The sequence below is a fragment of the Gymnodraco acuticeps genome, unplaced genomic scaffold, assembly GCF_902827175.1.
Source record: "Gymnodraco acuticeps unplaced genomic scaffold, fGymAcu1.1, whole genome shotgun sequence".
NCBI classification, from domain to species: Eukaryota; Metazoa; Chordata; class Actinopteri; order Perciformes; family Bathydraconidae; genus Gymnodraco; species Gymnodraco acuticeps.
The window spans coordinates 2,012,682-2,035,200 of NW_022990772.1; the positions used below are offsets into that span (position 1 = coordinate 2,012,682).

General features: G+C 41.9%; 1 protein-coding gene across 1 annotated transcript; it reads right to left on the reverse strand.

Annotated features, from left to right (window-relative positions):
- Positions 1-15,273: 15,273 nt before the first annotated feature.
- Positions 15,274-19,672, reverse strand: LOC117556930 (glutathione peroxidase 3-like). The gene is made up of 5 exons (XM_034232533.1): positions 19,563-19,672; positions 17,164-17,311; positions 16,964-17,081; positions 16,324-16,423; positions 15,274-15,792 (listed from the first exon to the last, which is right to left on the reverse strand). The coding sequence occupies exons 1-5, from the start codon at positions 19,644-19,646 to the stop codon at positions 15,571-15,573; spliced, it is 672 nt and encodes a 223-aa protein (XP_034088424.1). The 5' UTR covers positions 19,647-19,672; the 3' UTR covers positions 15,274-15,570.
- Positions 19,673-22,519: the final 2,847 nt, after the last annotated feature.

Sequence of the window (22,519 nt, forward strand, 5' to 3'; positions counted from 1 at the left end):
TTTAAAAGACGGCGAAGTTGTGAAAGAAGCATTCCTGGAGGCTGCGACGCGCTTTTTGGAGACAGTAAAAATAACAGTAGCATTTCAACAGGTTTTTGATAAAAACTCAAGTTAGATACCGTTATTAATCAGCTGTACGTTTTAGTTTGTTTGAACTTATTCATTATAATTATTGTACAAAATGGTATAAGAATGCAAACATTAAGATCTGTTCTGTTTAAATTGATTATAGTCTATTATCAATTCAGGTTAAGAAACTAGTGTTGCTTGCATCCTATTTTAAAGGCATTTATTTTTATATTCTACTAAAATGCAACAAAAAAATTGTTTGATTCTATTAATTTTGTCTTATTTATTGCACTTTGGCAGCAGATTCCTGTGTAGCTTCAGATCTGAGTTGTCTTATTAGTAAGCCTCATTTATACTTTTGTAGCAACACTATTTTTATATAATGGCAAAGAAAGGGTTCAGAGTCTTTTTTTTTTTTCCTGTGTCATATGTGGCAGCACTGTTCAATGTTTCTTGAAAACGTAAAAGTAATCCTAAAATTGAGGACACTGCACTTTTGCAGATTACAGATTGATCAAATCACCATTGAGAATTATATACTCTAACTGTGAATTTTTAGCTGGATCTCTTACAGTCCTGAGTTTTAAAATGCTTTTGACTAGTGATTGCCTTGAAGTAAATCTTTAAAGCGGCAAGCTGGTTTTGATTTTATAGTTTGATGAATGAAATTAACTAATGGTAAATGATAAAAGATATAAGTTTAAAACAAATATTTTTGCTATTGTGCACCTGTGTTTTATGTGTGTTCATTATTAGGCTTTTGACAAAGGATGATCAAACACTGATGAGAGATGATTTTTCTATTATGATTGGCTGTATCAATCATTGTGATTGAATGTTTCAATCTTAATGTGATTGTTATTGATGTAATTGATGTTGTGTAAGTCCACACTCAAATCTGAAAATTCCCATTGATTTAAGTATTGAACTAAATAAGGGTTAAGGGTTTTAGATTATCAAAATTGATAAAAAGAAAGGAATTTAAGATTATCAAAATTGATAAAAAGGAAGAAACTGTTGTGGAAATATTTTCCAAGGCCCATAACTTTGACCTGGTTTATCAGTTCAAACTGTCCTGACTGAGCACACGCACCTCGTAACCTTGGCTGCTGTGCTCTCAGTGTTCTGTCTCCCTGTTCCTGCCTATTGGTGTCAGCTGATAGAGGTGTTATGATTTTATCTTGTTATGCAGCAGTTTGATGATGTTCTGGGGACTAGTTAAATACATGGGTCTGAGGTAGAGTTCTTTAGAATTGACGTGGCAACCCACCCGTGCAGTCTCACCGGGACTGCTGTGATTTGTGATGTGAATGCTCCGGCCGAAACTCCAATAAATCATCAGTGTTTTGACATCAAAGCTACTGCTCCTACCGTGTCTCCTTCCTGAGTCGATGACTCCCACTGCATAGCTACACAGAAGTTTCCCTTACACTTACTGTAAGAGAATATTTTCATCTGATCTGTTTATAGAGTCTTTTATGGTTCCTTAGAGTCTGTGATACTGCAAACATCTGCTTGTAGTCACTCAAAGACCCCTCTGTAGGTTGAGGTCACAGGTCAAACGCTTCTCCGATATCCGTGGGGGGTTTGAGACCTGGCAGCAACTCTTTGAGACAAGCAGATCATTGTCTTGCATCGGCTATTGATTATACGCGGGCTTTCTGGAAGCCCGCCTCTCCTCGTGTTGGTTAGATGTTTTGTGTCTTTTGGTTCAGAGATCGCTGGTGGAGCACTGGACATGTGTGAAACTAAGATGATCTCCCGGCCGTTATTGTCTGTACTTTCTCCAATAAAACTCTTCAGTGCTTTTGGCTAACAACGGTTCCAGACTCCTTCATTCTACCTCAACATTGCAACAACAGAAGTTTACCTTCACATTTTGGCGTCTACGAACAGCATACCGAGATTTCTTCAGAAGGCTGGTAAGTGCTTTTTTTCAAATCTATTTGAACAACTGCCTTACCAGACTCTGTGATTGACGGTATCAAAATTATCTGTGAAACTGCGCGAGTGCAATTTGTTTTGGTCTCTCCACTGTACATTTGAAGGCTTAATTATAACCTGAGGAATCGGTGTCTAGGGGATTTCTATCTTGGCCGGTTCTTCCTGTGAATGCTGCTGGGGCAAGTGCCAACAAAAGCAAGCACAGCTCATGTATAAACAATAAGAATATTTGGGGCTAATAAATAACCTCGGAACATCGACTTTTAACGATTTCCGCTGTGTGTGGTTTCTAGAATTAAATTACTGGACAATCACACACTGCAAATATTCGGAGAGACCTTAAGGAAAGCATCAGCAAGGTGGAACCTCTGTTTAAAAAAAAAGAAGCAATGTGAGGATTTGTAATTGAAACAAATTGCCGAATTCTGGAGATTTCAACGGGTTTAAATCAGACCAATCCGTTTTCGGGTGTCTGCTCAGGCTGCACGAGGGAGGGCGAATTCCCCTCCCCCCCTGTGGTGAGCGGCACACGAGTAATGTTTAAGAACACAGACTTGTATTTTCTGTTAATCACACCATAAACTCAATAACTAAATTGAGCTATTAAATGGGAAGGGTCGTGGCAGAATATTACGTTCACACTGTGTTTAATAAACTAACGGATTATTGAATTGGCTGTTGTTTAAAAAAAAAAAAATAATAAAAAAAAAAAAAGCACTGAATTAATTAAAACAATCGCTGCTCTCGGTCGGTTGAGCAGTTTTACCACTACATTTGCATAGTGGTTTTGATTGAGAATAAGGTAGTTTATTGCTCATCAATAGATTGAATATGGCTGAGAAGAGCCCATATTAAACAGATATTTCAGTGCTCCCGTTGACGTTTTCCGTAATTCTCGGACTAAATTAAACTGGATGATTTTTTTGGCCAGGGCACTGATTTTGTTGCGAGTACATGTTTGTTTGTCTAATTGCAGTGTTTGTTTTATTGTACTAACCGTTAAACATGGGTAATACTGCCTCCACAAACGATTCAGTTGGTAAGAGGAAAGCCATTTCACGCACAAAGACACTTAAAAAAAAACCGATTGCAGAAAACCACTACACGCATTTGTTTTCTCCTAACATGCCGTCTGGAATTGTCGGAAGAACTTTGGATTGGTCTAAAGTTATGCCGTTTACATCGTTACTTTGCGAACACTCACAACAGATTAATCAGAAAGGATTGATTCGATTTGATTGGCCTCTGACAGGTAGTTTTGATATGGCCGTGTTGTGGCAAGCATTTAAACTGGTGGAAGATAATTCAAATTGTTCATGGGATCAAGGATACATGACAGAATGTGTGAAAGCCTGGATGGCTTTGGCAGAAAAGCGGGGTTATGAAGAAAGGAAAAATGCAAAATCTGTTGGCAGCGAGCGAGGCTCCATTGAGCTCAAGGCGCTTATTGATAAAGTGGCTCAATGTGCAAAACGTTTTCATTTGCTTAGCCTAGAGGCTGCTTTTGATGTGAGATCAGAAAACATGTCCAGATTCAGGGAAAGACACGGTGAGAATGTTCCAGACATTGCAAAATCCATAATTTATGATTGGATTAAAAGACAAGGTAAAACTCCAACCCCATCTCAGCTCATTTGTATTTTGACAGACGCAGGGCTGTTGGACGGAAAGCAGGCTGTATCTCTCTGTACGAAAATAATTCCCGCGACAGAACTCTCAAATCCCGTTGCGAGAAACTCCGATGATGATCTGTTAATAACAGCTGCAGCTATCATGAATGAAAATAAATTGAGATATCAGATAGAACAACATAGGAAATTAGAATCGGCACAAGCCGAGCAGAGGGCAGCAGCGGGGGAGGGGAATGTTTCACATGGCAGTCCGCGATTGACCCCCACTCCTCGCACTCAGCCACTCCTTTTACGAGATTACCCAGGTTCACCGTACGGCAGCAGTTTTCCAAATAATGTCCAGCGTAAAATGTACACGACAAAGCAAACATCTCAGGATAATAATTCTGAAGAAAGTGTGACCGCCCCGAAAATTCTGATAGGAGATGTTCCAGTTTGCAAACCCTGGACACCCGCTGAGGTCATTGATGTCACTAACCACGCTCCCAGTCCCACTAAAAGTCCAGATGAGTATCTGTCATGGTTGACTAATATTTGTTCAGTTTATAACTGTTTGGTTCATGATGTTAAACAGCTGATAATCTTAACATACAAAGCAGATTGGCCCACGTGCAGAGACGAGTTTAAATTTCCTGAGTGTACAGCCGCAGGGGACTGGCCCACGACACAGACGCGAGACATGTGGATACAAAACGTCGCCGCATTGGCTATCAGAGCATGCGCTAAAACTCACACAGATTTCTCACAAGTGACGGCATGTGTACAAGACCCAGCGGAAAATGTCCCAGAATTTATCCAGCGTTTCATGACAGTGTGGGATAATAATGCGGGAATTAAAAGAGACGGTAATGATTTGTTTGCCATACAGACCTTGTTACATAATTTAATCCCAGAAACGGCTCAGGCCTACATGATGTCGACTCCCGAATGGCAAATTAAATCTTGGAAAGCGACTATCGCCACAATGCGTGCGTTGCATAGGAGCCAAATATTTCTTACTCCCAGAATTTCACAACTGCTTCAACAATTTCCTCAAAACACCCAGGCTTATCAAACGCAGGGACAAAACCACACACAGCAGTATCAAAATCAGGGGAGATCACAGGATTATCATAATAAGAGCAGACAGCAGCAGAACAAAAATCCCAAAAAGTTGATGCCATGTCATGTTTGCGGAGAAACCGATCACTGGGCAGGACAATGTGGTAAGCGGTGGGGGGTCCAGCAGCACACACAGCCCCCCCCTCACCCAGCCCCCCTTCTCCCAGCCCGCACTTCCCCCCAACCTTCCCCAGCAGCAGGGGCGGATCTACCGGGGTGGCATGGGGTGGCAACTGCCACCCTAAACAATAGCCTTGCCACCCAGCTGCCACCCCAGTTGGCATCTTTGTTTTGAAAGAAAAGTTGTTGCTCATCGGACATTTATGAGAGAAAGTCTCTAATGTCCGAGTGCAAGTGAATGCAGCACAAGATTCACGTCATGTAACCCCTCCCCCGGTCCTGGCGCGAGAGTGGAAATATGATTGGTGGCGAATTCATTTGAACGGGACGGCGCAAAACGAGAAGCCTTTCGGACTCAAGTAGACTGAAGGAATGAGGTATTTGCGGTCTACACTGACAGAGAAGAGAATGTCAAGTTTGGCTGTACTCAGCATTGAATCAAAACGCACTAAAGCTGTTGATCTTAATACATTTGTGAGGCGTTTTGCTGAACAAGATAGGAATCGCCGCATTCAGCTGTAATAGACATGCCAACTTGATGCTCTGCTCACGGATGACTCGATGAGAATAACAAACTGTTAAGATGATGACCTTGTATGCGTGTATATATTTTTTTCTTTGAGGGGGTCTGCCCCCAAAAAACAATTTTAAGTCCTGAAAAAGTAAAATAAGACGGTGTGTGAAACTACACTGCCCAGCCAACAGAAAGTAACCACTTTGATTGAACTAGGCCAGTAGGTAAGGACCTTCCACTGGATAATAACTGCAGCGATGTTTTATCTGAATACACGTTTTTTAACCCTAACTGATGCAGTTAGTCACTTCTTTAATGTTTGTTCTTTCTGATGTAAAGTCAAGGTTGTAACTGTATATCAATAATGATATAATTACTTGTTTTTCAAATTTGAAGGAGGGTGAGCAAGCATTTTGATGAACATTCATCATTAACTCCTCCAAAAAATAAATATAGTTTATTCAATAATAAATGAATATGTGAATCATAACAGTTCTTCACTATATCTGTAAAGCGTCTTTGAGCACCTGTAAAAGCGCTAACAAATTAAATATATTATTATTATTATTTATTATTTATTTATACAGCTGATAGGAATAATATGATTGTTAATAGTATCATATTCATTCAGACAAACATCGATGAGACAGTTAATTAATGTACTTATTGCAGCAGTCTGCATATATTTGGTACCCCTGCTGGTCTAAGAGTGAGACAAACTCATTCAGTTATTGTTCAGTTAAAATTCATTAAATTACATCTGCCACCTTATATGTAAGGCTTTACTGATGTGCCACAATAATATCACCTATGTGATTGAGTTAAAATATTAATATTGTGGCTTTCCAAGTTAACATTGATTGTAGGGGTGTAACGGTTCACAAACATTTCGGTTCGGTACGTACCTCGTTTGTAGGTCACGGTTCGGTTCGGTACAGCAGAAAAAATGATCACAAAACATTAAAAACATTTTTTTATTATTATTAAACTGTGACTAATGTATTCAAATAAATACAACATATAGTAAAATAAACATTAAGGTGCAGCATTTCGATGAACTGAAATAATCTGTATTTGAACTGTACTAGTACCTAAGCAGCCAGCTTGACATTAGGACTTGCTTGTCATTGTATTTTCATGTTGTTTAAAGAAAGATTAACTTATCCACATTGCTTGCTGAAATGGCAGATCTGCTGGCACTAACAATGTCTCCTGCTGTGGAGAACACCCTCTCTAGGGACAGAGGTAGCACAGCCAGGTAGCGCTTTGCTAGCATGGCAACATAAGGATATTTGGCGTTTGTAATAGCTTTGGCTCGGTCTGAACTCTTTGCGAGTGGTGGAGGCTTACATGCTTGTGGGAGTTGGGTTTGCACTTCAGTCTTTTTTCTTTTGGTACCGGTGATATTCACATTCGGGTGATGCCTTTTCAAATGAGTGTGATGTATTGCCAGCCGCGTAACCAATGTTAGTTGAACAATACCGACAAACAGCTTTGGTTCGGTCCACCTGTCTTTGTCCGTCATCCTTGTACGTAACTGTGAAACCAAAATGTTCCCAAACCGGAGACTTCAATGATGCTGGAGGATTTTCAGCTCAACTTTATCTGCGTTCGCCATTTCCTCAAATTACTGACTACATTTGAACGCATCCCTGTGACCAGCTCTCATAGTATGCCTCTCGTCCAATGAAATTACTTGGTCGCTCTATGATATATACCTGAGATTACTTCCAGAAAGTTGTTCATGTTCTCAATATTTTTACGTTTAACGCTATATTCGTTCGGTACACACGTGTACCGAACCGAAGGGCCCGTACCGAATAATTTCAGTACGGGTACCGTTACACCCCTAATTGATTGATATGATTGCGATTTAAATCAGCATATACTTCTGTCAGGGGATGCCACCCCTCAAAATCTCCTGCCACCCTCTTGCCACCCCATGAATATTTGTCTAGATCCGCCCCTGCCCAGCAGTCCGGACATCTGGCATTAATGCAGTCTCCACGTTATGACAGACAGAACCAGGAGCAGAACGCTCAACAAAGTGGATTTAATAGAAGATAGTGGGGCCAAGAAGATATAGGGTCAGAATCACAGCATTTACCCATTCAAGCAACAACAATTCGCCTTTCCAATAACCCGCGTGAAGATCCAATTATGCCCGTTGATTTTAGTGGTACGGCTGTAGATATTTTGATTGACAGCGGAGCCACCTTGTCTGCCGTGCGTACTAAGGAGAAAGTGTGTGAAGCAACCAATACATTTGTCACAACCATCGGTGTTGCTGGAATTTCTATGTCCGAACCCATTTCAGAGAACACTAATGTTTCAATTAATGGATCAAACGTGGAACACTCTTTCATTATTTCAGATGGAAGTCCTATTAATTTAATGGGCAGGGACTTACTATGTAAATTACAGGCAACAATACATTGCACTTCAGACGGATTGTTTTTGACAATTCCTGACAGTAAGGTCTATCAGGCTGTCCAATTCATTCAATCATCGCGAGACAACCTGTATTGTTGGTCATTTCCAGATTTCAATATGATTTCTGTTTTCTCCACAACAGGGATTCAGAAGATTGCTAGCATTTCTCCGGTTTGTGCGTCTTTAATGTCTCTTATGCGACCTGTGTTGAATTGTCATTGCACAGCAGCCTTTAATCCGTCAGATGACTACGCGCAATCAGTAAGAGGTTTTTGCAACAAATCAGATCGGTTGACAAGTGAACAATATTTGTTCATTTCCCGACAAGGATGTGTTTTACCCATCAGACTCACAACACCCCAGCAGGTTCTCCAAGTTGAAGAAAGCCTCCCCTACATAACGGTGGCTGTTACGCCAGGCAGTAACCCAAAAGAGGTGGGGGCCATGGCAGCCCGCTGCCAGGCCCAGCTGGAAGCCTCATTTTCCCCTTTTTCACACACACACACACACACACACACACACACACACACACACACACACACACACACACACACACCTAACGTAATTAACTTTGGAGGGGAGCATTTCCTGCTGCGTCTCGCGGAGCCAATTGCTCTTCCACAATGCACTTTCCTTCATTTACAACCAAACCCCCCCACAGAGTATGGCCCCCCCTCAGATTTTTCAGAAGTACCGGCTGCATTATGGGCAAAACACAAGAACCATGTTGGTTTTGTTGCCTCAGCGCCTCCACATCGAGTAACACTTAAAGCCAATGCCAGATTGCCAGCTATCAGACAGTACAATTTGCCCCATAGAGCCATTTTGGGGATTGAAGGAGTCATCCAATCTTTGCTTGATCAGGGCGTGTTAATTTACACAACTAGTCCCTGTAATACTCCAATTCTACCCATACCTAAACACAATCGCCCTGATGAGTGGCGCTTTGTCCAAGATTTGCAAGCTATTAATGCTATTGTCATTCCGACAGCTCCAATTGTGCCGGACACCAATTCGATTTTAGCTTCTCTGCCCCCGGACTCTAAGTACTACACAGTGATTGATTTATGTTCAGCATTTTTCTCTGTTCCTCTGCATCCAGACAGCCAGTATCTGTTTGCATTTACTTTTAAAGGTAAACAAATCACATACACGCGCCTCCCACAGGGGTTTGTTGAATCCCCTACAGTGTATGCAGCAGCTGTGAGGAGAGATCTGGACACTTTGGTCCTGACAGGAGGTAGTACCTTGCTTCAGTACGCAGATGACCTGTTGTTAGCTTCTCCCAATAAAGACGCCTGTCGCATCGACTCCATTCTGCTCATGAAAAGACTTTCTGAATGCGGACACAGAGCATCCCTGGCCAAGTTGCAATACTGCCAGACTGAGGTCACGTATTTGGGTCACATTCTGAGGGATGGACACCGTCTCCTCTCGCCAGCAAGGATTTGTCTGTTGAACAAAGTACCACCACCTCGCACAAAGATGGACATGCTTTCCTTCTTGGGCATGGCAAATTATTGCAGACACTGGATTTTTGAGTATGCTGCGATGGATTCTGTCCTGCGTGCTGCCACTCTGCAGGCTGCCCCTAACATTGTTCAGTGGTCTGAGGACATGCACACTGCCTTTCAGGACTTAAAGCAGGCCCTCACATCTGCTCCTGCCCTGGGGCTCCCTGACTACCATCAACCTTTTCATCTACACGTCCATGAGAAGGGGGGCTTTGCAACGGGCATCTTGGTGCAGAAGCATGGCTCTAATTTCCGGCCTGTTGCATACTACTCATCTCGACTCTCCCCTGTGGTGCTTGGTATGCCTTCATGCCTGCGGGCTGTGGCCGCAGTGGTGATAGTGGTAAAACAATCCTCTCCCATTGTACTGGCCAGTGACTGTGTAGTACATGTCCCACATGCAGTTTTGCATATTCTGAACACCTCTGCTACTCAGCATATGACGGCAGCAAGGCGATCTGGTTATGAAGCTGTAATTCTTTCAAGTCCACACATCACTCTTAAACGTTCCCCCCCCCTAAACCCAGCTACACTGGTGCCAATTCCAGATTTTGAAATAACACATGACTGCGTCACAACGATTGACATGTCTTCCTCCCCCAGAGCTGATATGTTGCAAACCCCTATCCCTAATTCAGATATGATTCTGTACACAGACGGGTCTGCGAGCAGGCCGTCTGACACAGTACACTTAGCAGGCTACGCTGTTGTGAATGACTGGGAAGTTTTAGAAAGCCGAGCCTTGCCAAATGGCACGTCAGCTCAGGCTGCAGAGTTGTATGCTCTGCTCAGGGCGTGTATTTTGGCTGAAGGTAGAGTTGCAACCATTTTCACAGACAGGGCTTAGCCCACACGAAGTATTGATGGGAAGGCCAATGTTCACAGGATCTAGTCCTCCAGTAATGCCCCACAGACTCACTCTTTTGTGGACAGAGGATTACATGACTAACTATGTCAAATATCTAACTGACATGTTGAGAAAGTTTCACAGGCAGGTGGCTGACAGGCTCCCCCAGCCTGGTGAGGAGCCCACCCACCCTTTTCAGATTGGTGATAATGTACTAATCAAATCGCTTGAAAAAGATTCTTTGTCTCCCAGGTGGAAAGGTCCTTTCCAGGTATTAATAGTGACCAGAACAGCCCTGAGAGTACAAGGTAGAGCGGAGTGGATTCACGCTTCAAGATGTCGTCTCTCTCCTCTACCGGATGCTGGCGTGTGAAGGCAGTCACCATCATCGTCATTCTGGGTTTACTGTACCTGGCCAAGAACGCCCTGCTAGATGAAGCTGTGACAATCCCAACGACAGGTGGCGAGGGACCTCGCCCATCTGAGGGAGAAAATAAGGTGCTCTTATCTAAGAGCGCAGACGACTTGACCACTCAGGGTCCAGACCCTGAGGGCAAAACAACACCAACGGGCAAAGAAGTGCCTAGCGACAAGGACAGGTTGTATCCAAACACCACACAGACACTCAGTATGGTGCAGGAGACACAAAGAGAAAGAAAAGGAGGGAGAATAAGGAGGATTGTCTCCCTCCCTGATCATAAGTCGGAGACTATTGCCGTTAACTGCCCAAGTTCAATATGTGACTCATCTAACTGTATTATTGTGTTTCCTGTGTTCTCAGTCTACTCAACATGGGAGTTATATCCAGAAAACCAGTACTCTCGGTTCAGGGTCGCACCAGAGGGGGTAAGGATGGTTCTTAACACCATCGAAGAAATGCCCCCAGAACTGTGGTGTAGCACGATAGAACAGTTCGAGGCACTGATAAGGAAGGAGGTAAAATGTACAGTGCGGAAGCCAGATTACCGCATTCCCAATCTAGGTGATACTGCATGCACAGTTACTGGACCAAATAGCAAAACAAATGTTCCATCTACTCCACTTAAACAATCAGGAGGCGAGGTAGATTCTTCAAAAAAGGCCTTAATTACTCCTTTTAAACAAACTAAAACTAATTCTGCAGTAAGTTTAATGTTAGATTATGCACATGAACGTAATGTTAGCAACTGTTGGTTGTGCCAAAATATGCCAGAATCAATGCATTCTCCTATGTTTAGCCCAATTCCTTTCACAAAAGCTGATTACGGTTTAGTAAACTGGAATGACATAGCATCTAGAATTAGCGATGAGGCTGAGGACTGTTACACTCCTTCCTACCCAATAGACTCTGAAAAACCTTTACAGTACAAGGGCTTAGTCTCTCTCATTGTTGATACAGTAAATAAAGATTACCTGCCTGACGGTTTCAAACGTTTGATGTTTTTAAAACTAATATATGTGAAGAAATACGTTAACCTAGCTTTTGAATATAGATTCCAGTTAGCTCTAGCTCAGACTAATTGTTCAGCTAACTTTACAAGTCCAACATGTACAATGCAACCACACACACCCGCTTTGTTAGTGGAAGCGTTGGTAACAGTGGTGCCCTGGTTCGGCTCTAGGACAGTGGACTCCGTTGAGGTTAAAATACATGACTGTACGCAGCCAATACCCTTAGGCAAGCCCCCTACACGTGACTGCTCAGTATATGTTCCCCCAATTGTTGTGCATGAATGGAAGAATGTGTCCATCTGTTTCCAGAATGAAGTAGGATCTCACACCTCTCCTGATGTGGGACACAGCGACTGTAATGCCATAGTGAGAGTACATATAGCCAGAATTCCCCTCCCACAGAAAGTTTACTTAGTTTGTGGGGACCGGGCCTATGGATGTGTGCCATATGATGTTTTTTATGGTACCTGTTATCTAGCCTACTTAATCCCTTTAATCCGTAAAGTAGAGGCTACTGAGATTGCAGCAATACTTCCCTCTCTACACAGGAACAGCAGGTCAATTACACAAGGACAACAGATAGCTAGCCTATTCTTGCCTTGGTACGGTATTTATGTTACTCAGCAGGAAATTGTCGCATTGTCTAAAGTGGTAGAACATCATTTAAATGTATTCAACACAGCGATGTTAGCTGAACACAAAGAATTGCAGGAAGTTAGGACAGTAGCACTACAGAATCGTATGGCGCTTGACCTCCTCTTAGCGGCCCAAGGAGGAACATGCAAGGTGATAGGAAGTGAGTGCTGTTCTTTCATATCTGATGCCACACCTGAAGTTATGGACATGGCTCATGATACTGCCAGGGGAATAAAAGAATTGCATGAAACTCATGGGTTTACATTTGGGGAATTAAGTGGAACTTTTGGATCTTGGGGAGCGGGGCTGGTTAAATTTGTTGTTACTGTTTCAGTGTTTATCTTGGTTGTGCTAATCCTAGTGATCTGTTTGATCACTGTAGTTAAATTAGCCATACGAAGGGTTGCCAAGACTGCCCTCCAGGCCCCACAAAGGCTGGTTGGACATTCAACTGTACAGGACACAATATTAATGTACAATGCCGAGCTTCCGGACCCCTGGGTCTCCATCGTGATCTCCGACCCGTGGGTACCTCCATTCAACGATTGAGATGTTGTTTAAAGTTGATATTCTGAATAAAGAACAGATGTTTTGATAATTGATTACAGTTGATACACTGGATTAAAGGACAAATGTCTGATTTTTCCTTTGCAGGTTGTGATACAAATAAAATGTCTGATTTTCCTTTTCAGATTTTGAACAAGTGTATTTGAATGAAATAAATGTATTACTAAGTGCCTTACTCTTGAATAAAGCATAATGAAGTAAACGTAAAGTAATGTTAAAGATTGAGGACACTGTAACTTTACAGTTTACAGATTGATCGATTCATCACTATGAATTTATACCTTAAACTAGGAACCTTAGCTGGATCTCTCATGATTCTGATTTATACCTCAATTGGATTTCTCATAATCCTAAATTATACCTCAATTGATTTCTTATAATCCTAATTGTGTTTTTTAATAAGTAATTGCCTTAAAGTAAATCTTTAAGATGTAAGCTGATTTAGAATCTGTGTTTGATGAATGAGATTAACTGAGTGATAAATGATAAAAGATCTTATTTTTGAAACATATATTTTGCTATAATATTTTGTACCCCATGTGTTTATTATTGTACCTTTTGACAAAAATGCCAAGCACTGAAGAGAGATGATTTTTATTATGATTGACTGTGTTCAATCATGGTGATTGAAGTGTTTTTCAATCTTGTTCCATTTTTAATGTAATGAATGTATCTGAGCCCATCCAACTCTGAGGACGCCTATTGATTTTAAGTATTGACTGAAATATTCTTAGACTAATGTTAATTGGTTATCAATAGATTGATAAAAAGAGTGAATCTGTAAGAGAATATTTTCATCTGATCTGTTTATAGAGTCTTTTATGGTTCCTTAGAGTCTGTGATACTGCAAACATCTGCTTGTAGTCACTCAAAGACCCCTCTGTAGGTTGAGGTCACAGGTCAAACGCTTCTCCGATATCCGTGGGGGGTTTGAGACCTGGCAGCAACTCTTTGAGACAAGCAGATCATTGTCTTGCATCGGCTATTGATTATACGCGGGCTTTCTGGAAGCCCGCCTCTCCTCGTGTTGGTTAGATGTTTTGTGTCTTTTGGTTCAGAGATCGCTGGTGGAGCACTGGACATGTGTGAAACTAAGATGATCTCCCGGCCGTTATTGTCTGTACTTTCTCCAATAAAACTCTTCAGTGCTTTTGGCTAACAACGGTTCCAGACTCCTTCATTCTACCTCAACATTGCAACAACAGAAGTTTACCTTCACACTTACCAGTTCTGAAGATCTTTTGGTATACTGTTCGTGACGCTAATCTGTGAGGAAAACTTCTGTGTAGCAATGTTGAGGTGAAATTATGGAGTCTGGGTCGTCGTTAACCAAAGCACTGAGAGTTTATTAAAGAGTACGGAAATACAGCCGGAGAGATTACATGGTTTCACACTGCCCGTGCAGCCACCAAGTCATCTCTGAACACAAAGGGGAGACACAGCTAACCAACATGAGAAGAGGCGGAACCACAGAAACCCGCGCTTTACCTAATCAATGCCAGATGTCGGGACAAAGGTCTGTTTGTCTCGCAAATGCATGGGGACAGGAAACCCTCCCCCACAGGAAAAGCAGCGAAGCTTCTGACCTGTGACCTCAACTTACAGAGAGGATCATATGACTAACGAAAAGCATGTTTGCAATAAGACAGATTCTAAGAAAAGCTGAGAAACTCTATACAATCAAGATCGGATTAAAATATTCTCTCACACTAATGACATTCAGCTGGGGACTTTAAAAGGAGACGCTGGAGGAGAAGAGGCTCTCTTTTCCTGCCCTGATGCCGAGGGATTATATCCGTGGATTTCCTCTCACCCCACGTGTGGATCCATTATTCTTTTGCTGTCTTATACTGTGTGAACTCTGGAGGATGTTAGTGTAGGATTTTTCGCGGCTTTGTTTTTTTCCCAGTAGGTTGTGTTAGATCTCTGGGTAGAGGAGGGAAGTCTGGGTCCTACGGCCCATGGTGTGGCTGGCCCAGGCCCCCTTCTTCCTTTTTGTTTGTTTATTGCCGTCCTCCAGATTTGGTTCCTTTTTGCCAGTAGGCATGTAAGTTACGGCTGTGCTGACAATAAATGCCCGTCCTTAACAATATTCTGTGTTTGGCGTGGTTTGTTTTTAAGTTACGGGTCTTCCCACGAGCCACTACCGCTTGGTAGGGGGACGGGTCGTAACAGAAAGGTATGCTGTAATTACTGGCAGTTGTATTTTCTTGGTTTGTAGCCTTTTCTTTTTTTTCTGTAGGCAAAAGCACATGTGAGACTTTTTGTATTTGACTGGCTTAATAAATCTATTCTAAATGTCTTCTAGCATCTTACCCTATACTTATTCATGTTGATACTTTCCCCGTTTTTTTTTTATTGCATTTTAGAAATGTCGTTGCCACAAGTGTGCTACATGTTCACCTTTCTATAACAGGACACCCACATAATATCAGCTTCTTGTTGAGAAAATACTTCACAAATCGGTGTGATTTCCATGATTTATTCAAAGTAATTAAAGTGTATGATGTAATGGCTAACAGGTCCTGGGATGAGAAATGGACATAAAGCTGTGGGGTAGCAGGGCGGCTCGAATGCACTGAAGAGCCGTCCTGAACCCCAGACTCCGAAGAGGCACCACAGATTTACTGTTTTCAAGCCTCATCTTCATTAAACATGCCATTTTCATAGATCAGAATCTGTTGACATTACTATTTTTTACATTCAACATAAGCTCTACTTATCCTGGTACTTCATAAGTTGGACAATACTGTATGAGGCGATCTAATTTAACCTCTGCTGTGGGTATAGTTGCAGGAGCAGATATTTGCGGATGTCTGCTCGGACCTGAGGAATGGAGATACTTGGGTGCCACCTCATCACTGGCTTCCCGTCTGGGCCCACCAGAAACTTTTCAAAGTTCCACTTGATGTCGCTGAGCTTTATGGGCCCCCAGAACAACCTGCTGGGGTCGCCCAACAGCTCTCCAACAGGAGGGCATGATTTCTGCGTGGCACAAAGGACAAGATGTCACACAATGCAGGAAGAACTATTCAGATCTCTGACTTAATACAATAATGCAGATAACACTCTGTTACAAGTCCTGCATTAAAACTGTGCATAAAGTACAAGAGTATTAGCATTAAAATATACTTAAAGCAGGGAGACCCATTTCAGAATCTTATACTTTATATTACTGGATTATAATTATGTCTGCATCAATGCAATCATCACCCTACCATTGCAGCTAAAAATAGAGCTCTCTTTAATGCCTTTATTTACTGCTGGTATAGTTTAATCCACAAGGATATATTATTATTTGATTTGTATTCTGTATTTATAATTTAGACATTTGCAAAGTAAATAGTAACTAAAGTATAAATAAAGTAAAGTGGCAATCAAAAAACCAGAAGGCATTTCCGAGTGGGTGCGCAAATCATCCATTTTGCTTAGTAAACTAAACCTTTAAATTATGCTGGAATAACTCAGAGTTGATGTATATCAGGTATTTAAGAAAGTAATCACACAGAGACGTACCTTAAGGAATGTGAAAACCTCTTGCTCGTCTTTTCCATTGACATCACCTTTCTCAAACAGCAGGAAGTTTGGAACAAATCCGTTTCCTGGTCTAACATGCCTGGAATTCAGGAAGAGGGCAGATTATCAGTGGACAGAACTGTGAGCACTTTGGGCTTGGCAGCTGCCACTACATTCACTACAAGCTGAGGAAAAACACATCTCTTGCAGTGGCTTTGCTATGGCTCGCTGATGGAACCTGAGACATAAGATATATGTGTGTAACAGAGGCCACTAACAGAAACTGATCGTATTGCCAAAGGATGTTTTCCCTGATTAAATGAAGCTTTGGTGATTGAAGAGGATTTACCATTATTGCAAATTCCTCTCTGCATCCAGCTTTGTAGGTTCTTAAGTTACAGAACCGTACAATGTATAGGGTATTGTGACTGAGGCTTTGAGACTTAAATTCTCATGTTTTCATGTCTTAAAGCAATACAAAAAATCAAGTATTAAGGACTTCAAACTTTCCAAAAAGCTTTCATTTAGGAGGAAAAGGGAACGTTACTTTATTTATTTGGATTGGGTTCAATGTGTTGTTTTTTTTACTGAGTTGTGGCTGTCCTAATACTGATTTGCATTAAAGAGAAACATTTCTCACATTAGACCTGGCAGAATTTCATGTTTTTGCCCTGGTTCCTGCTTCCCAAACTGGTTGCAGGGAAAGCCGAGAATGGTGAGTCCAAGAGGTTTCATCTCTTCGTGCAGTGCATTCAGTTCTGATAACAAAAATAAATTAGAGAGCGCTGATTTGTTCTAATACTGTTACATACAAAATATGGCTTTTGTGGTGTTTCTTACCAGCATACTGGAAGGTGTATCCTCAGTAGGTGGCCACGTTGATGAAGAGGACACTCTTGCCCCTGTAGTCGCTGAAGTTCACAGTGCGTTCGTCGTTTAGAATGTTTGCATGGTATCTGTAAATGTCACCATCTATTGGTTCACACAGCTGGGAGTACAAATGCAGGTCACAGCAGATTAGCTTCGTTTTCACAGGCCAACAGCCAATACAATGCTTGTGTTTTTCTTAGTGTAGTACGTGTTGCTTAAAAAAGATGCTTGCTGGACATGTATGCAAAAAAGCCTTCGACTTTACCATATCTGGCTAGACAGGATAAGTTTTTGCTTTAGATTTACATTTTCTACAACGGCCATCTTCTGCCTGTTAGGCTTTGGCATGGAATTTACATATATTTGATCATGTTGGTTTGTAGCCTAACATTTCACCCACTAGTATCAATCAGGCCCGGACTGGCCATCGGGAGCACCGGGAGGTTTCCCGATGGCCTGGCCTGCTAAGTGGCCTGCTGGCCTGAAGATTTTTTTTATGTATGTATTGTGAACGCAACGCTGCGCAAATGTGGGTCTGACTCACAGAGGGTGACTGGCTGTCTACATGATATGGCCTGCCGACATGGCCACTTTCATACAGACCACATGCCCTCGATTGGTCTCTGTGTGTCATTCAAGCTCGGGAGGGTGTGTGTGTATGTGTGGCGCGAGCGAGAGAGAGAAAGCGCGTGCACCGGTTACGTGTAGGCTATTGTTGTTGTTAGCATCTGGTGCTAGCTAGCTGCGCTAACGGATATAAGGAGCTGTTTCCACAACAAGGTGGAGGAGAGTCCTCTCCTGTCAGACTGAGAGACTGATAACTACAGCTCAGGTGAGGTAAAGGACTCTGCTGAGTGTTTAGATACTTAACTTAGTTCACAGTGGGTCTCACGGTTTGGTCACCATTCATGTAAACACATATTTCCATTTGAAGGGGGAGTGATTAGTAAAATATGCATGAATAATAATAAAAAAACGTTAACTAGGTGAAAAAATGTAAGATAAACTTTAAAACTTGTTGAGAGCTAAAACTAGTCTTTGCTGCTGCCTCAAAGAGGAGAAGGGGGAGAGAGGGGAGACAGGAGAGGCTGATTCAGGAGCACAGACACACTCACAACTATAAATGAACCAAAAACAAATAAATAAACAAGTTTCAATGTTTTTTCATATTGGATATGGTATGCTATTGGTTATGGCCATGTTATTATGATTTTATGATTATTTAAATGTATACAGTTCTGTTTCATGTGGGTGTAGTCTCTCTCTTTATGTCCCCCTCAAAGTGCACCAGATTGATGCATTTAAGTCCATCCATCCATCCATCCATCTTCTCCCGCTTATCCGTGGTCGGGTCGCGGGGGTAGCAGTTCCAGCAGAGAGCCCCAAACTTTCTTTTCCCTGGCGACATCAACCAGCTCTGACTGGGGGATCCCAAGGCGCTCCCAGGCCAGCGAAGAGATATAATCCCTCCACCTGGTCCTAGGTCTACCCCTTGGTCTCTTCCCAGCTGGACGTGCCTGGAACACCTCCCTAGGGAGGCGCCCAGGTGGCATCCTAACTAGGTGCCCGAACCACCTCAACTGGCTCCTTTCGACGCGAAGGAGGAGCGGCTCAACTCCGAGTCCCTCCCTGATGACCGAACTTCTCACCTTATCCCTAAGGGAGACACCAGCCACCCTGCGGAGAAAACCCATCTCGGCCGCTTGTATCTTGCATTTAAGTCCAACATTGAAAAAAAAATCTTACCGGGGGAGAATGCCCCCGGACCCTCCTATAGGATTTGAGGTCCACCCCCACTTAAAATATGTTCACATGTATAGGTTCCTAAATAGATTTGCACATTTGTTTAAATAGTAACCCATCTCCATATGTTTATTTTTGGGTAGTAGATTTAAACTATCACTATGGGCAGCAACGCTGTAAATATTGACAAATAAATCCAGCAAAATGGCACAAAAAACTGGTAGTGGCCTGGCTGGGTGTATAATTCCCGGCCTGATTTATTGTCCCAGTCCGGCCCTGGTATCAATGATTTGTTTTCATCCACGTCACTTTCCCTGAAATTAACAACAACAAAAAACACTTTAATTACAATATGTGTATTGCAGCAGCCCTATGAGTCCCAAATCTATTTGAATATCATAGTCATTGAAAAAAACCGATATCTTTAATACACAGACCTGTTAGACATTTCATATCATTAAATCAATCATAAATTTAACAAAATAGCCAGTTCGCCTTGTGCAGTTTAATCAGGGTGAACCTACCAGCTGTGAAGTGCATCATTAGAAAATAGACTGATGTCATCTGTATATCTATCTGGAGTGATTAGATGCAGGTGTTGTGGCGGATATCAACAGGTGGCCTACCTGTGTGAGTGCCAGTGGGCATCCAGCGGTGAATGGTCGCAGCAGACCGAGCAGCAGCAGCAGCGGGAAGAGGGGTCGCATCATGTCGTCCTCTCACGACACGTTCGTTGCTCTGAGTGTCTCTCCGCTTCTCCCTGGGGATTAATAAAGTCTTCTGGCGGGGGGCGGAGGCGCGGAGGGCCGTACAGCTGCTCAACGACGCCTAGTGGCTAGAAATGTACACAGTGAGATAGGCCCATGCATGGATAAACGCTGTCTGTAATTGAACATAAAGTGCTTGTCTTTTACTTTACAATGACTATTTCAAACTCTGGAAACCTAGAATTGGTGAGAACACTTGCTCCGATGGACTTTTATGAAATCCTTAAACGTTTTATGATTCAGAATTGTGACCTACACCCAGGGCCGTTTCTAGCTTTTGTATGCAAGATGCTGTTTGGGGGCCCTAGTTTTGACAGTTTTTTTTAACTACAATGGGGGGGATTCCAAAGCCTTTAAGATGATCTGTGGAGATGCATCAATCTGTTACACTTTAATAGGAAAACAGGCTAATTTCACGAAAACCAAGCAATTGAAAATTACAAAAAAATGATATTAAAAAGGTAAACAATAAGGCTCCTCTATGTCAATAAATGCAAGAGATGCAGCATTTTCTCAGCTGTCAGCCCAACAATGATTTGGACTTTATTACCCCAAAAACCCAAGCCACAGCTTTGCTATCATTGCAGTTTAGTCGTGTTTATATCCTACATTGGATTTGTAAGCATATAATGCTTCACCGAACAACACAGGAGGGGGCTTGGCTGTCTACAAATAAAGACGGCTCATTTTAATTCTGCCCAAATATATTGAGGCTGAACCTGAACTTTGAATTCTCTGCTCCCATCATAATCTTGGCGATCTTGTTAAAATTGTTAATGCAGAATTAAAAATACTATGTAACTGGTTTGCAGTTAATAAATTATCCCTTAATGTGGCCAAAACAAATTACATGTTATTCAATACAAAGTCTGAGAGTAGAAATGACTGCATTATACGGATTTGCAATACAGAGATAGAACAAGTTGGTGCATGTACATTTTTAGGACTGCTTGTTGACGAAAAACTCAATTGGAAGCACTATATAAATTATGTACAGACTAAACTGTCAAAAACAATAGGTATTTTGTATCATACTAAGAACATTCTTGAAGAAAATATACTCTTTATAACAGTCTATTTCTCCCTTACCTTTAATACTGCTCCGAAATATGGGGAAACACTTACTCAACAAATCTACAAAAAATAATAACATCCCAACAAAAAGTATTACGAATAGTCTGTGGTGTTGGTAAATATGAACACACAACTCTCATATTTAAAAAAACTCAATCTATTAAAATGTGTTGAGCTTAAAACAGTACTGATTATGCACAACATTTTCCAAACAAAATGCCTAATAACATTCAAAAGCAGTTCCAACCCACAGCGTGAACATATGAATGTAAAAATAGTCACTTGAAAATAAGTGTTCACAATGTTTATATGCAATTATGCATATATTATTATTATTATTCATTTTCCAAGTGCATGTGTACCTATGTATATATTTATATATAGTATTTTAATTTCCAAAAAAAGATAGTTGAAACTGCTATTGACATGTGCAGAAAATGACCCTATATCTAGTTTTCGTATATATATATCCATTTATTGTTTACCTGCCCTAACTTTTATTTAATTTGTTCTCCTGTTTTCTTTATTTTTTTGTACTCCTTCATTTCTATTCGTTTTTGACGCAATAATGCCGCTGTATTAGGATGATGCACGGGAGGGCTACTTTCCACAAGCTACGCTTCTACTAATTTTGTTCATCTTTGTGTGTATGAATTAAACTTTTTTTGTTTTTCGGATGAATAAAAAAATAAAAAATAAATAAAATACTTTCAGCTTGGGGGCCCCCTAGTAGCCACGGGGGCCCTATGCCCCCGCATAGTCCGCATATAGGAAGAAACGGCCCTGCCTACACCCAAATGTCTGTTTTTACAGTAATATTTGAATTTGAATTGACAAACATTATGATCCAACGGATATGTGTTCAGTAAGCCTACTTAACTTTAAGCCTCTACCCCAGGGGTGCCCAACCTTTTTTGAACTGAGAGCTACTTTTAAAGTTGCCAGTCTGCTGAGATCTACCAGTCCAAATAGAGAGGCGTAGCCATTACTACCAGGTAAATACACACTTCTACTTGAATAAAACTATAGGTTACTTACGTAACCCCAGTTCTCAGAGTAACATGTAGTGAGATGTCTCACTATGGGATGCGCCTCATCGCGGAGCAAACAGAAGCATCAATCTCATTACGCCAATCCTGATTGGCTGGTGATCTTGACGTCAGCGTCAGGGAATCCACCCCCTATAAGTAGCTTGCGCTACGTCGCATGCGTCATTCAAAATAAGCACCTCTTCTCGCTTCACCATAGCAAGGAGGGCCGTCTGGTGAGACATCTCACTACATGTTACTCTGATAACTGGGGTTACGTAAGTAACCTATACAGTAGTTCTCATTCATAACACTCCGTTCGATGTCTCACTATGGGATATTGTAGCTCCCGTATTGCCAGACGAGCTTATCTCGAAATTCACCAAACCAACCAGAACTTAACAGGTAGAGCTCTGACTCAACAAGGTGCCCAGCACTGTCGGGCCACACTAGGTGCAGAGACGTCTAGCCTGTAAAAGCGGACAAAAGTGAGCGGCGAGGACCAGCTCGCTGCTGCACAAATGTCTTGGATGGAAACACCCTTGAACAAAGCCCAGGATGTAGCCAGACCACGAGTCGAATGAGCACGCAGACCCGAAGGTGCCTGCAAACCCTGACTCGTATAGGCCAAAGCAATTGCCTCCACAATCCAGTGGGAGAGCCGTTGCTTAGTAACGGGCTTGCCCTTCTGAGGGTTAGCCCAGGACACAAAGA